Raw genomic sequence first — 14388 nt, 5'->3', positions numbered from 1 at the left:
AGTCATGTCAGGTCCTCGGACCACAACTTAGTGGAAATTAGTACACTATGAATGGAAGTATTAAACAGAAACTAAGTCATGTCAGGTCCTCAGACCACAACTTAGTGGAAATTAGTACACTATGAATGGAAGTATTAAACAGAAACTAAGTCATGTCTGGTCTTCGGACCACAACTTAGTGGAAATTAGTACACTATGAATGGAAGTATTAAACAGAAACTAAGTCATGTCAGGTCCTCGGACCACAACTTAGTGGAAATTAGTACACTATGAATGTAAGTATTAAACAGAAGCTAAGTCATGTCAGGTCCTCGGACATCAAACTATTTAGACATCAAGCTATAACAAACTATTTAGACATCAAACTTACTTGGAATCTAGGTCTTCTGAAAGGGGTTCGTGTGACTAGAGATGCATATCGAAGTAAATGCTATGAGCATCACTTAAAGCATTTCAAGGGGATCAATACCCCTCTGAATGAAATGTAAAAATGCTATCCTAGGTACGTGTAATTTTCTAATGAATGTTACAGGGAGCCTTTATAAGGCCGTGGAGGTCACTGTTATAGCCTGCGTTGAGTTCTCAATAATCGAGTATAAAGTTATGATTCTTCCCTATCATGTCAAATTTCATCCTTTTTACAGTCCGAGATCATAAGAAAAGTACATAAACAAACGTAAGTAATAAAGAACAATCATACATGAAATTATATAGGTAATAAACGAAACCCCAAATATCTCTTATAACTGGCCAAAAAGAACTACGCGTTGCAACCAGGAACATCCTTAAAAGGATTTTTTTAAAAAAAAGGGGGAAAGAAGGAAAAATGAGATAAAAAGGACACTAAAAGAAATTTGACTACAAGCAACTATTTGGTTAACTTTATTTGGAGCTTGGGAGGGGCTTTGCCAGCTACCTCAGGAGGAACGTTCTTTTCCTGCGCCATGGGAGCGTCTCCAGCAAGCAGGGTAGTTAAGGCTAAGGCCTGTTCAAAAGTGTGAGAGGCCGCTCCGTCTTTGAGCCCTGCTACTTCTTTGGCCGAGGATAGATCCTTTACTTTTTCAGGCACTGGTGACTGCTCCTGCTGATTGAGTGTGGGAGGAGCCTGAGTCTGAACTTCCTTGGGTGGCTCAGCAACAATAAAAGATACCTCCCCTTGTGGAGTAGAGGGAGTGGAGGCCCGAATAGCTGGGGGGAAGTAGATATTTTCAGGTTTCCTCAACTCTGAGGAGGATTCAACTCCAGCTCGGTCGAGAGCCTCTTGCCAGGTCAAGGCATAGTACTCCCGGCACACGACGGGCACCTCAGCTCGGAAAGTGTCCTCTGTCTTGGCAACGCCCACATTGTAACCCTGCTGCTCAGCGACGTCTCTTTCTTTTTCAACCTCGGCTTTGGCTTTCTCAGCCTAATCTCTGAGCTTCTGGACTTCTTCCAGTTGTTTCTGCAGGGCCAGCACCTGTTCCTTAGAGGTTGCTAGCTGGGCGTTGGCGTCACGCAGAAGCCGCCCTTGGTCCTCGACCTGTCTTTGGAACCCCTCCAGAGCTGAATCAGCACTCTTCCGAGCGTTTTCCTCGGCTGCTAACTTCTTCTTCAGCTGCACAATGTTTTGCTCGGAAGCATTCAGTGTGCGTACAGCTGTTATCTTTTTCTTCCTTTCCTCGTCTATTTGATTGTAGTAGGATTCGGCTATCTCCTCCAGCCTGAAGGTGGCTTGAACGGCCTAGAGAAAAAGGAGTTAGAAATACGCAACCAAAAAAAAAAATAATAATAATAATAATAATAATAAAAATGTAACGGTAAAAGCGTCGTACCATGCCCAAATATCTTTTGGTATTTTGAAAGACCTTGTCCTTCTTGATCGCTCTCAGCTCAGCCATGTCCCTGGGAAGAAGAAGTGTTTCCTCTAATGCTGAGGCGACTCGGCACCCAAATCCGCCACTAAAGTCCCTAATTGAAGCATCCTCCCTCAGAGGCCTCTTATCGAGCATAGGGGCTGGGAGCCAAGCCTCAGGATTCGAGGACTGAGTGGTTGTTTTATCCACCCCTCGTTGTGACTCATGACTTGTTTTCTACTGCTTAGCAGCTCTTTGGTCCTCACCCTCACTGGTAGTGTGAGTCCTCCCTGCGTCCGTCACTTCTTTGCCCTTCGGCTCTCTCCTCCTCTTTGGATCACTAGGCTCAGTCACAGTTGGTTGGGGTGACTTAGGAGGCGAAGAGAGGAGAGGTGGAGGGTTGACCTGAACTTGCTTTTCCACCACCTTGCCAGACTGGCCCTCAATTACGTCTTTCAAACTCCTCTGACTTCTCCTTTGGATAACCATTTTCTTAGAAGTCACCTCAGGAGATTGGGGTTGGTCAAAAACTTCAAATTCGTCGGCAGAATCAGGCAACTCTACAAGTCCTCCCGAGGTGTCTTCTTCGTCTTCTTCTTCTTCGGCCTCTTTTTCTTTTTCTTCTTCTCCCTCTCTCACTTTTTGGGGAACGGAGCGTGATGATGAAGCTCCTATAGAAGGAATGGCCTTAGGCGATGGTTCAGTGAAGGACACACCTTCAGGAATAAGGGTGCCCTCAGGAACAATGAATCCCTCAAAGGCTACACTGATACGGTGGAGCCGAGGATCTTTTGCCTTTATCACGTACTTGGGAGCCTGAAAGGCTTTTGAAGCAGGGTCGTACTTGAGTATTAAGTGTGCTGCTCTTAATTGGCCGTCGGAGGAATTCACATACACCTCAGACCGCAGAATTCTATCTAGGCTCTCCCTATTGATCAGCCTGAAATTGCGTCTAGTGGCGCGCTTGTCTGCAAAATAATTAAAACATAAAAAGAAATTTTTGTTAGAAATAAAAACTGCTTCAATTAAAAAATTAATCTGACTTATCAGGGGCGTACATCCTAGGAACCCCACCTGGTTGTCCCTCTTCAGTCGAGCAAGGCAAACCATCATGCCACTCCCCGGAGAAAATAAGGAAATCGTCTTTAAAACCCTTGTTTGAGGTAGGGAGGCACTGGATCAATCTTACCGCAGGGTACCTAGACTTAAGGTAATATCCCTGATCCTTCAAATGATTGAGGTTATATACCCAGTTCACATCGTGATGGGTCAAACCTAAATTGTACAAGGCGTTTAAAGCCTCTATGCTCCCAAGCACCCTGAACATATTCGAGGCGCACTGTGTGGAAGATAATCTAAAGAACCTGAGGTAATTTCTCGTCAGACTACCCATCGGGATAGTCATCCCTCCCTCGATAAAAGCTATCATGGGGATGACTACCTCCCCCGTTTTTCTATCGCGCAACCAAGTTTGGGGGGAAGCGTATCTCATACCCACTGTTGAGGGAATCCTATACTTAGCCCTAAATGATTCTATTTGCTCCTCGGAATCAACTAGATACTTAAATCTACCCATTTTCTAACAGTAGTAGAGAAAAAATGATACAGAAAATGGAAAACTAGGGAGGGTTAAGGAAACTTACAGGTTTGGAAAATAAGCTCCTCGGACGGGCTCTAAGTATTTATGAGAGCGTGGAGTAATGAGAGAGAGACAGATTCAATGAATATGTGCTGAGAGGGAGTAATTTGTAACTGAAGAAAGATTTGATTTGAAAGGCACTTTATAAGGGCACAGAAAGTGGGAGCGGAAAAAACCCCGCCCATAAATGCAAAGGATCCCCCACCGTTAGATTTGCATCAGGTCGTTGAACGTGTGGGACAACAGAGCAGTTATCATTTAATAATGGCGTGCTTATGACACCGAAATGTCAGGAGCGTGCCTTGGGCAAACAAAAAGACATTCTGAAAGCGGGGGAAACCTACGAAATAAATGAAGGCTGGATATCAAAATCTCCCTTTTTCCCGAGGTGGCAAAAAGCGAGATTTTGATAGGCTATTGTGAGGCCTGTTAGTTAAAAAGATATAGTAATCCTCAGAAGTGGGCTCGGGGCCCAACGGTCCAATCCGAGGACGCTTAGTTATCCAAGTATAGCTTAAAATTTTTTTATTATTATTAAATGGATAATATAGGAGAAAGGAGTGGATATTGTATACGGCGGCATAACGCATGTCCGAGGACACCAAAGTCCGAGGTGAATGTAACTTTCATTTTATTGAGGAAACTCCGCAAAGTTGTATCTAAACTGGAAATTGGGTATAAAGCTAAGGAGGAGTCGGGGAAGGTAGCAAATATCTTCCAAGGCCATCACCTCCACATTAAATGCTTTCCAGCTAACCCTCTGGCCGCATTAATATGGAGGTGATACCTGAACAGTGACTAAGCAGCTTTATGGCCACTAAGCAGAAAGTTTCGGTAGGTGCTGGGTGGGACAGAAAGGAGCTCCCACGATAAGAACTACACGTGTACAATGGAAACGGAGGGGAGAACGGAGTATATAACATAGAAACGAATGAAATAAAAGAGGACTTTTCAGAGAAGAAACAGAAAAGGAAAAGGGAGACGGACTGAAAGAGAGCCGAAGAGAGTTTTTCTCAAGGAATGAACCTAAAATATCCCTTGTTACTTGATGAGTATACCATTTCCTATCAAACGGTACTAGTTCTTGTACCCATGCTCTAAAAATTTATTGTTTGGGCTTGTTGGGCTAAAAACCCATTCATACTCTAGGTCTAATCCAAATTGAGTCCCTACAGGTACCTTATTTTCAGCTTTGCTAGAGAAAAAAAAAAAGTAGAGAACCACGTTAGGTAGAATAAAATAAGCTGATGATATTTTTATTTAAATAGTAGGGTTTTAATGTATGAAAAAATTACAATTTAACCCTTATTAATGCGGGGCGAGACAGGTGTAAAAAGTGTAAACCCATCCCCACCCGACCACCTTTGCGGGGCGGGAAAACCTGCATGAGGCGAAATGGGTAGAGGCGGGGCAAAATTGCCATCCCTATGCTAGACATCAGGCTATACACTAAATCCACTACATTCAAACACAAGGAGAAATAGACATTAAAGAAACAGAACATAATAAGCCTGAACTTATGAATTCATCCAAAAATAGAACAAACTTTTTCCAATAAATTTTAGAACTGAAAATAGAAAACAACTATCTTTGTTACAACACACTTTACTTAAGCATATTTCTTAAAAAGACTTGATACAATACAACACTTTTTTCCACTACTTAAGCATATTTCTTAAAAAGACTTGATACAACACACTTTTACTTTGTTACTCAATAACAAATGTTAAAACAGCTATTGATCTAATAAGGGAAATTATGGGTATATAGTTGATATACTCCATTTTTCCCCTTTCTATCTTTGTACAAGTTATTTATACAATTTATTTTATTTATAAAAATAAATCCCGAAATGAAAATAGAAAAAGGGGGAAAAACTGCATAAATATAGGATAATGTGAGAAAAAATCAGCATCACAGCTTAGAAAGTCCCACCATCGCAGCTGGCCTGCAAGATGCAAAATTCTTTCATGACTTCTAGGAACTTTTAAATTATGGGGAGAGATTGAAACTTTCTTTTCTTCAGAGGAAAAAGTGATAAACAATAATATCAGGTCAATAATTCAATAGGTTTTATTTTGTTCTAATTATTTGTGGTTAGTCATAAGCTATCTCATCAAATATCACCAACGGAAGAGAAGACAACTCTACAATTCCATACCTTTCAAAATTTAGAAACTAGGGATGACAATATAGGATGGTGGTAATAAGAATATCAGGTCAAAATGGGGATGATGAAACAAGAGTATCCGATCAAAGCAATTTATTGACGATTTCAGAAAAATTATGAGCAGGTATGATTTATACCTCTTTGAATTCTCTTTGATTCATCATTCAGATATCTAATCAAATATCAGTAACAGTAGAGAAGACAATCCCACAAGCTAAAGCTTCTAAAAGTCAGTCGGGACAATAAGCATAACAGGCAGAGGAATGTCTAATTCAAAGGACTAGAAATTCTGAAAGTAATCAATTGAGCATCTGCCGTACCAAATGTAAATGGAAAAACAATGTAAAAATTTCTTACATTCTCTCAAGAACCAGGGCAGATGCTCCTCCTCCTCCGTTGCAGATAGCACCAACTCCATACTTCCCATTCTTTTGTCTCAACACCTGCAACAACTCCTTTTTGAATAAGCTCAAAAAATAAAAACAAAATGAAGTGGATTAACATTGAGTGCTACTTGATTTCTACAAAAGATTCCTCATCTCCCAAATGGTTTCAATTGGAGAAGCAAGGCAGAGGAATGCTTTGCGGCCACATTCACCACTATGTGAAGAGAGAGAGAGAGAGAGAGAGAGCTATGTAATAATATTTGGTCAAACCATTTCTAACTAGGCATACAGAACAAATAAAGATAGCATTCATATATTACCCCTAATAATGTGACCAAAATACGAGCTCCACTGCATCCTAGTGGATGTCCCAAAGATACAGCCCCACCATGTAAATTAACTTTTTCCTGCATTCAAAGTAAAGAGGCAATAACTTTATAATGGTATAGAGTTGATGTAATTTTTACAATGCACTAGAGAATAAAACAGCTATATACAAGTCAATTCTACAAGTTAGAATAAACAACCGAGTTACTTGAAGACTCACAGGACTAAGACCAAGCAGCTTTTGATTGGCAAGTGCCACAACCTGCAGGGAAGAGTTTAGCACACATATCTAGCAAATTAAAGCTCAATGTAACAGAGAACAATAGCACAAATTCTTACAGAAAAGGCTTCATTAATTTCATAGTAATCAATCTGAGAAGCTTCCAAACCAGCATTTGAAATAGCTTTTGGTATTGCAAGGGCTGGAGCTGTTGGGAATAATTCGGGTGCCTACACACACAATCTTGTTTTAGCACTAATTTGCAGTAAGTGTCATCAAAATTAAGCCAAATACCAATAATATTCTTTAGAGTACCTGAGCTGCATCAGCATATCCTTTGATCTTTGCAATTACTTGCAACCCTAGTTGAAGAACCTTCTCCCCACTCACTAGCACTAATGCAGCTGCACCATCACTGTCCGTCATAACAGCACCAACCCAGAGTCAAATGATAGGGAATTCACTTCAACACCAATACAAGGAAGTAAACAAATTATACAACAAAAATATTACAGCATTAGAGAGAGATATAGGGAGATACCTTATGCTAGAAGCATTTCCAGCAGTAACAGAACCCCCAGCCTCCTTGAAACTTGGTCTCAGCTTCCTCAGTTTTCCAGCATCAAACTACAATGGTACATATGAAATGGGGGAAAAGGGTTAAATTTGAACAAAAATCAATATGTTAGTTAATAATTGTGCGGAGGAAGGCTAAAAGGTCAATATAAAACAAGGACATTGTTAAATTACCAATTCTCCCAAAAGCTTAAGTTATTAGGAAATGATGAATTTAATCATTTAACCATAGTTCTAACACTCCACCTCACGTGTAGGCCTAAACTCCCCTTAAAAAGTGGACCCAACACTAGGGATTTCTACTCTAATACCACGTTAGATTACTAATTCTCCCAAAAACTTAAACTATTAAGAAATGATAAATTTAATCATTTAACCATAGTTCTAATAGAAATGACATAGAGACCTCCAAAAACTTTTGACTCTAGGATTCCAAAAGTAGAGTAAAATAAAATATGACATGAATAAAAAAGTATCTTATTTCAAAACTAAATTTTCCCTAAATGTCTTTCCTTCCCCTTCGCAGCAGCCTATAGCATTCTAAGTAATACTAAGGCCCTTTTTACTTGGAAAACCAAGGAACCACAACATGAGTAAAAATATGTTATGAACACTAATTTTTATTTTTATTTTTTATTTCAATGGGGAGCTTGGTGGTAATTTAATTAAATTCAGCACCTAAGAGAAAAATAAATAGCTGTGCCTCACTGCCTCCAATAACCTGAGATGGGACAAGCAATGAAGCCATTATCTCAGCTTCTCTTTACCATTATTTTTTGTGGCACTGATGATGCTAAAGTTGCCGATACCTAAACACAAATAGCTTTATCTCTACTAGCTAAATTCCTGTAGTCCAATTAGTGAAATGGCAGCACCTTCAGCTAATGATGACCATTCCAATCCACCAAAAAGGTAGGAGGAACAATTGAGAGGAGCTATCTACAACTTCACATTATATAGCTTAAAGAATGAAAGTTCACATAAATCAACCATTGCCGTTTGTTGTATTCACCTTTCCTAAACCTTCATCCTTGTCAATAATCGTGGAAGGCTTCCCTCTTCCCCCAGAAATTTCAACCTGCATAACAGAATTATCAAGTGATAACGACTTGATACCATAGACTGAGAACTTTCTCCTGCTTGGAATGGAATTAGAAAGCACACCGGAACTATTTCCCATGCAAACACACCAGCATTCTGTGCAGAAATTCCTCGCTCAAAGCTCCTAATAGCATAATTGTCCTGCAAGAAGGGGGAAAAAAAGGATGTAGCAGAAGAGAAACAAATTTATGCAAACTACTTTTTAAAGTCAAGTAGAAAACCAGCCAATATAATAATGGGAAACACAACATTAAATAAAACACATTACTGCAATTAGACCATAAACTAGCATCGCAAAAATTTTCTTCCATTGTTTTCTTTTCTTATTTGTAAAATGCTTTTATGCATATCATCAAGACAGATGTTTAAACTTTAAACTCACAAAATATCGATTCGTTGAATCATATATTGATTCAAAAAAAAAAAAATTCTGGGATATCAAGGTGATCTGCTGTATTCCTTCTATGGAAGCAAGCTGGAATCAAGGGATGATATATTTTTTAAGTTTTCTTTCTCTGAAAGAATCTGGGAAGGGATGCTGAGAGCTAGAGAAGATGCCTTATAAAATAAAGGGAAGATTGGAGACCGGATTATTGAGTTAGCTTGGGCTTTGAAGAAGTTGAAGAGTAAAAATTTTCAGAAAGTCATCTGCAAGTTAGCCAGGCAGGAGTTATTTACCACTTATGGGCCAAAAGAAATGGAAGGGTTCATGATGCCTAGGTGTGTTCTGAAGAATAAGTGATTTAAAGAGTTATTTGTTTACGTTAGAGGCATATTATCTTGGAGTAAATATGTAAAAACACCATCCAAAACAGGATCCTTTGCAGCACTTTCCTTTTTCTGTGCTCGATCAAGATCTGGTTTGTGGTGGTTAGTTAGTTACTGATGCAGTCTTTGTTAGTCTGTTGGCCTGATATTGTTGTATTGTTGGTTTTGCTGCACAAGTAGTGTGTTGCACTGGTGTGTTTCCAAGTAATGAAATTTAAATTGGCCAATTACCACAGTACACTACCTGCTCTTCTCTTGTTATAGCATGTTGATCAGCACATATTTCACCACAAACTCCCATTCCAAAGTCATTGTACACATCCCAAAGTCCATCTTTCACCATTCCATCAACAACAGTGTCATGTCCATATCGAGATCCCTTTCTGTTCATAGGAGTCAGAATGGATAACAAAGATAATTCTGTCTACTTAAAATAGGAACAATTGTATGCAAAGGTAAGGCAACACAAGACGTCAGGTCCATTTGTATGGCAACAGCTACATAAAAGTAGCAAAGAACTAGAAGCATGACCAAACAAGTAAATGAGACAATATGGTTTAGATAAACAAAATATCATGTATAGCTTCTTTATTTATTTTTTTTTATTTTTTATTTTTGGATAGGTAATCATATCATATATAACTTGAAAGTTCCAAAATGAAAAATTTTTTATGTTTCTTTCTCGGACAAACATCTGACAGAATCACCGAATCTCACTTTCTCCATATTATAATTGAATAAATTAATATTTAATTACCAAGATGGGCATACCCTCCAAGCTTGTATATCATGTATATCTATATGCTGCAATGAGAAAGATCCTATCATAACACTTTAGAGGTCTCCTCAAGTTTTTTACAAGCATGTACTTCCAAATTCCTAGTATATGAATGAGTAGTACAAAAGCAACATGAAATAAACTAATAAGTAAAGGTTAATGACAAAGAGGCTAACCTTGCTTCAGCTAGATATTTAGGCGCATTAGACATGCTTTCCATTCCACCAGCCACAACAACATCATTTACACCAAACTGGATAGACTGTGCTGCAAGCATTGTTGCTGAGACAATCAAGATAAACAACACATCACCACTCGATGCCATTTCTAAGTTTTCTACTAAAAGTGAAACTACCAGTTTCAATTTAAAGAAGAGTGAACCTTTCATCCCCGAAGAACAAACTTTATTAATAGTCGTGCAGATCACAGAATTAGGAATCCCTGCACCCAACGCAGCCTGTCTAGCAGGAGCTTGGCCTAAATTCGCGCTTAGGACATTGCCAAAAAAAACCTCTTGCACAAGTGAAGGATCAACATTTGCCCTCTTAAGAGCACCTACAAATTGATAAATTACAATCACAAGGCACAATATTAACCCCCAATAAAATCGTTATAATTTGGAATACTATACATAGTTTGAAGAAACAAAAATAAAAGAGACATAATATAAAGGATAATTAGTGGTAATTACATTGAATAGCTATAGACCCAAGCTTGGTAGCTGACAACGATGAAAGGGTACCAAGCAATCCACCCATTGGTGTACGTGCAACACCAACAATAAAAACATCTGTAGTCCAATAATTAAAAAATTAAAAAATAAATAAAAACACTATGGAAGAAAACTGCAATGATATGAGAATTACCCCCCACAACTGCAATGACATGAGAATTACCCCCCCCCCCCCCACACACACACACACACAAAAAAGCTTAAATCGTAATAGTAAACCTTTTCTTTGAATTGAAATCATAGCAAATGATTAGCCCGATACCCAAAATAAGTAGAAAAGATTGAAACTTTGATCTCTTATGATCTTGGTATGAGCTTGATAAATTGTGGGTGTGGCTTAATTTCCAGTAATTGAATCATATAAAAACAGAGGAACTGAGATTATTTCAAGATAGAAAGCAAAACCCAAGAGTTAAACGAACTTGTAAAATGAGAAAATAAATAAATAAATAAACCTCGAGGTTTAATGGAGTCTGAGGATGCCGTTGAGAGAGGAGCCATTTTCGGAGGGTCCGAGAAAGAGAGTAGTTGTACTTAGAAATGAGATTTGAGCCAAGAAAGGGTTATGATATTATGGTTGGATTCGGAAAAAAGAAAGCGTAAATGCTAGTCTTTATATTTTGATTTTTTTTTTTTTTTACTCTTTACATTTTATTTTTACCATTTTTAGTATCTATACTAATTAACACGGGGCATTTAAGTCCTCATTTCATATATCCCAAAACAGAGTTCAACCATTCACCCACATAGCCCCCTCATCTAACCAAGATTCCATGACACTCACGCTAACCAACTTGGACCTCCCGCTTTCACTATCACCGATGATGAGTCCTCATCACCTATCCCTCAATCCTATGCCCATGCAACTCTCCCCTCCCCACGACCACCCACTCCCTCTAGACCATCTCAACCAATTGATGAGTTGCCTCTCCATCAAAACTACCAACAATGAGAAAGTGACCTATGTCCGAATTCCTATCCATCCACGAACATTGGTTGCTTGGAATCAAATGACCAAAACTCCCAGTTTACCACTTCGGCTAGACTCATCCACTCATCGCCGTCACAGGAGGAATTTCAGGAGACATTCATGCCAGATTGCTTGGTAAGTGCTTCATGTGAGCTTTTCCCGTTATTTTATTGGTCCATGTGTAAAAAAAAAAAAAAAAAATCATTATTTTATTAATCGTCAACCATATCAGCTTTCTCTATTTGTTTGGTAACGGAATGGTGCTTTAGAGACTTAAATGTTCCGCGTTAATTGGTTTAGAGACTAAAAGTAATAAAAATAAAATATAAGGACTAAAATGAAAAAAATAAAATAAAATCTAAAGACTAAAATGTATTTACGTCAAAAAATAAATGCAAAAATTAGATATTTTGTTTGCTTGTCAATCATAGAGATGTGCACGTCTGCTTGTTTCTAACATTGATGGAAAGTATGGAACTCATTCGACATTGGCAAGCGCAATAGGCATCTGTCCACGTGGCCGTGGGGCCCAACTTTGTCTTTCTCTCATTATCCTTATTTGATTTTTTTTTTTTTCTTCTTTATAATGAATATCATTATCCATATTCCACTCTAGGTATTTTAAAATTTCTGTGATTGATAATTATATGTGTGGAGCCCGTGGTCCTGATAGCTTCAGCCCACCCTGTAGTAGGTCCAAGGCCCGCGCCGAGGAAGGATGACTATCCAAGGCTAAATTGGGGAGAGACTCTTTTTTGGATCCACGCCGATGACCTCTTCGTCCTCGGCATACTAAGGATAATTTTGAGAAGGGACAAGCCCAGAGCAAGCTATCACCTCCACACTTAATGCATTCACCTAACCCCTCTAGCCGCATTAATGGGGATGCAACCCCTTAGCAGGGCGACGTTGATCAGTGTGAACCACTTGAGTGTTGATAAGGCCTCTGATATGACGGACGGTCAGAAAAAAGGCGAATGGATGATCAACAGATGGAAGAACGAGATAGGACAATGAAGACTATATAAAAAGGAGCGATTAAAGTAAGAGGGAGAGAAAAAGAAAGGAAAAAAGAAGAAAAAGGGCTCATCGGCCCATGGCCGAGGAGCATCCCCCAGTTGTTAATAGTTCTAAGTATTTTTCTTTTATAAAAGAAGAGAGTTCATGCTCCCGGAACGCCGGCCAGCACCTAAACCTTCGATCCACTCTCTAAAAATTTATTGTTTGGGCTTGTTGGGCTGAAAACTCATTCATACTCTGGGTCCAATCTAAATTGAGTCCCTACAATTGGCGCCGTCTGTGGGAAGGATTAGTGCGCTGGCCGGTGCACCAGGCGATTGTTCTAAGTGGTCGTTTTACAGTAGGTTGGCGACGCAAAAAAAAAATAAAAAAAATAAAAAAAAAAATCGCAAGAAAATGGAAGATTTGATAGCGAAAAGAGAAATCTTGATATTATTTCATAAATAGAAAAGTACAAAATACAATCAGAGGCTCAGGCAGGCGTGTTTTACAAACAAATTTACAAGCTAATTCTACAATCAGAGGCCCAGGCGGACCCGTCCTAGAACTAGCTAGAGGGAAGTGTCAACCCGTTCCCTTATTGGCACCAAGAGAATGGGAGAACTTGACAATAAGAGGGCGGAAGGGGGCTGAGACTGGCTCACTTCAAAGCCACCAACAACTCCTTTCTCGGAGCGGCGGAGCTTGAACAAAGCAAGGAGCAGATGCAGGGGCTCCGGGACGCCCTCCCCCGTGATGTTCCCTTGATTCTCTCCAGTCCTCACGAGAGTTGGCCATTGGAGACGGCAACACTCGAGCACCGCCCATGATATGAATTCGCACGTCTCCTTCGTCGGGGGTGCGCTCCGAGTAGAGACATTAGGTACTTCAACGACATCCCTCCGGGCCACCTTGTATGGCGCCATCGGGGTTACGCCTAGATTCTGCCGCACCGAAAGCCCAGTGGGGGCTGCGGCCATAATGGCTCTTGGCACGGATGTCCTCACACCCGCCCAAAGCCGCCCCATATTTGCCAACTCCAATCACAATTCCGGCGGGGTTATTAAAGGGGCTTGGGGGGCAGAAAGGGTTTGTTCTTTCTGTTTGTGTTTGAAGGTTCATGGAGTATGGAGAAACCATCCCCCCAGAAAGACTTATATAGAGGATGAGGGTCGGTGAGAATTAATTCATGCAGAATTCGAAAAGAGAGTTATCAGCAGGGCTAATAATGAAGCTACCAAATTCCAAGGGGGCCGTAGATCGTTGGACTCGTGTTAATTCACGAGGACATTAATGAAGGCGCGTCTCGCGCACCGAAGCGTCAAGCGCGGAATACGAACGGCCAAAGGACGCTTCATAAATGAAAAAGATGGGGGCTTGAGCTGGAGGCGAGATCAACGCCACGTGTAAAGATCATAATCCGACCCAAGGAGGAATCGTCTCCAGTAAAGCGGTCCGAGGACAAACCCCTACTTACAGAAAAAATAGAAGTGGTAGACAGAACCAAGGCATTGCATGGTCCTCGGACCCAAGCCTATGGGAAAACTAATCACACCATTATACCTGGGTACTAAACAGAACCAAGGTATTGCATGGTCCTCGGACTCAAACCTATGGGGAAACTAGATACTTACAGAAAAATAGAAGTGGTAGACAGAACCAAGGCATTGCATGGTCCTCGGACCCAAGCCTATGGGAAAACTAATCACACCATTATACCTGGGTACTAGACAGAACCAAGGTATTGCATGGTCCTCGGACTCGAACCTATGGGGAAACTAGATACTTACAGAAAAATAGAAGTGATAGACAGAACCAAGGCATTGCATGGTCCTCGGACCCAAGCCTGTGGGAAAACTAATCACACCATTATACCTGGGTACTAGACA

The 14388-nt window shown here is 40.1% G+C and overlaps 2 protein-coding genes across 4 annotated transcripts in view; both read right to left on the bottom strand.

The window, feature by feature from the left end:
* Nucleotides 1-684: 684 nt before the first annotated feature.
* LOC136069278 (uncharacterized) lies at nucleotides 685-3159 on the bottom strand. The gene is made up of 3 exons (XM_065777588.1): nucleotides 2907-3159; nucleotides 1812-2800; nucleotides 685-1720 (listed from the first exon to the last, which is right to left on the bottom strand). Exons 1-2 carry the CDS (start codon nucleotides 3157-3159, stop codon nucleotides 2070-2072), a joined length of 984 nt encoding a protein of 327 aa, XP_065633660.1. The 3' UTR covers nucleotides 685-1720; nucleotides 1812-2069.
* A 1836-nt stretch (nucleotides 3160-4995) lies between these two features.
* The window catches only part of LOC112015380 (acetyl-CoA acetyltransferase 2), a 9857-nt gene continuing 464 nt past the window's right edge, over nucleotides 4996-14388 (bottom strand). Inside the window, exons 1-14 of one of the 3 annotated variants that reach the window (XM_065777619.1) lie at nucleotides 10986-11124; nucleotides 10489-10587; nucleotides 10179-10352; nucleotides 9974-10079; nucleotides 9264-9402; nucleotides 8315-8392; nucleotides 8163-8228; nucleotides 7116-7201; nucleotides 6890-6989; nucleotides 6694-6804; nucleotides 6575-6616; nucleotides 6348-6434; nucleotides 5999-6084; nucleotides 4996-5419 (exon numbers count right to left, since the gene is read on the bottom strand). In XM_065777619.1, the coding sequence (XP_065633691.1) occupies nucleotides 5386-5419; nucleotides 5999-6084; nucleotides 6348-6434; nucleotides 6575-6616; nucleotides 6694-6804; nucleotides 6890-6989; nucleotides 7116-7201; nucleotides 8163-8228; nucleotides 8315-8392; nucleotides 9264-9402; nucleotides 9974-10079; nucleotides 10179-10352; nucleotides 10489-10587; nucleotides 10986-11031 (1254 nt within the window). In that variant the 5' untranslated portion in view covers nucleotides 11032-11124 and the 3' untranslated portion in view covers nucleotides 4996-5385. Of the gene's footprint in view, nucleotides 5420-5998; nucleotides 6085-6347; nucleotides 6435-6574; nucleotides 6617-6693; nucleotides 6805-6889; nucleotides 6990-7115; nucleotides 7202-8162; nucleotides 8229-8314; nucleotides 8393-9263; nucleotides 9403-9973; nucleotides 10080-10178; nucleotides 10353-10488; nucleotides 10588-10749; nucleotides 10878-10985; nucleotides 11125-14388 lie in introns of those variants that run through there. The other 2 variants (XM_065777621.1, XM_065777620.1) reach the window with 2 other exon arrangements.

The sequence above is a fragment of the Quercus suber genome, unplaced genomic scaffold (genome assembly GCF_002906115.3).
Source record: "Quercus suber isolate HL8 unplaced genomic scaffold, Cork oak 2.0 scaffold_160, whole genome shotgun sequence".
In the NCBI taxonomy this organism is placed as follows: Eukaryota; Viridiplantae; Streptophyta; class Magnoliopsida; order Fagales; family Fagaceae; genus Quercus; species Quercus suber.
The sequence above is the reverse complement of the archived record's forward strand: the minus strand, read 5'-3'. Positions and strand labels throughout refer to the sequence as shown.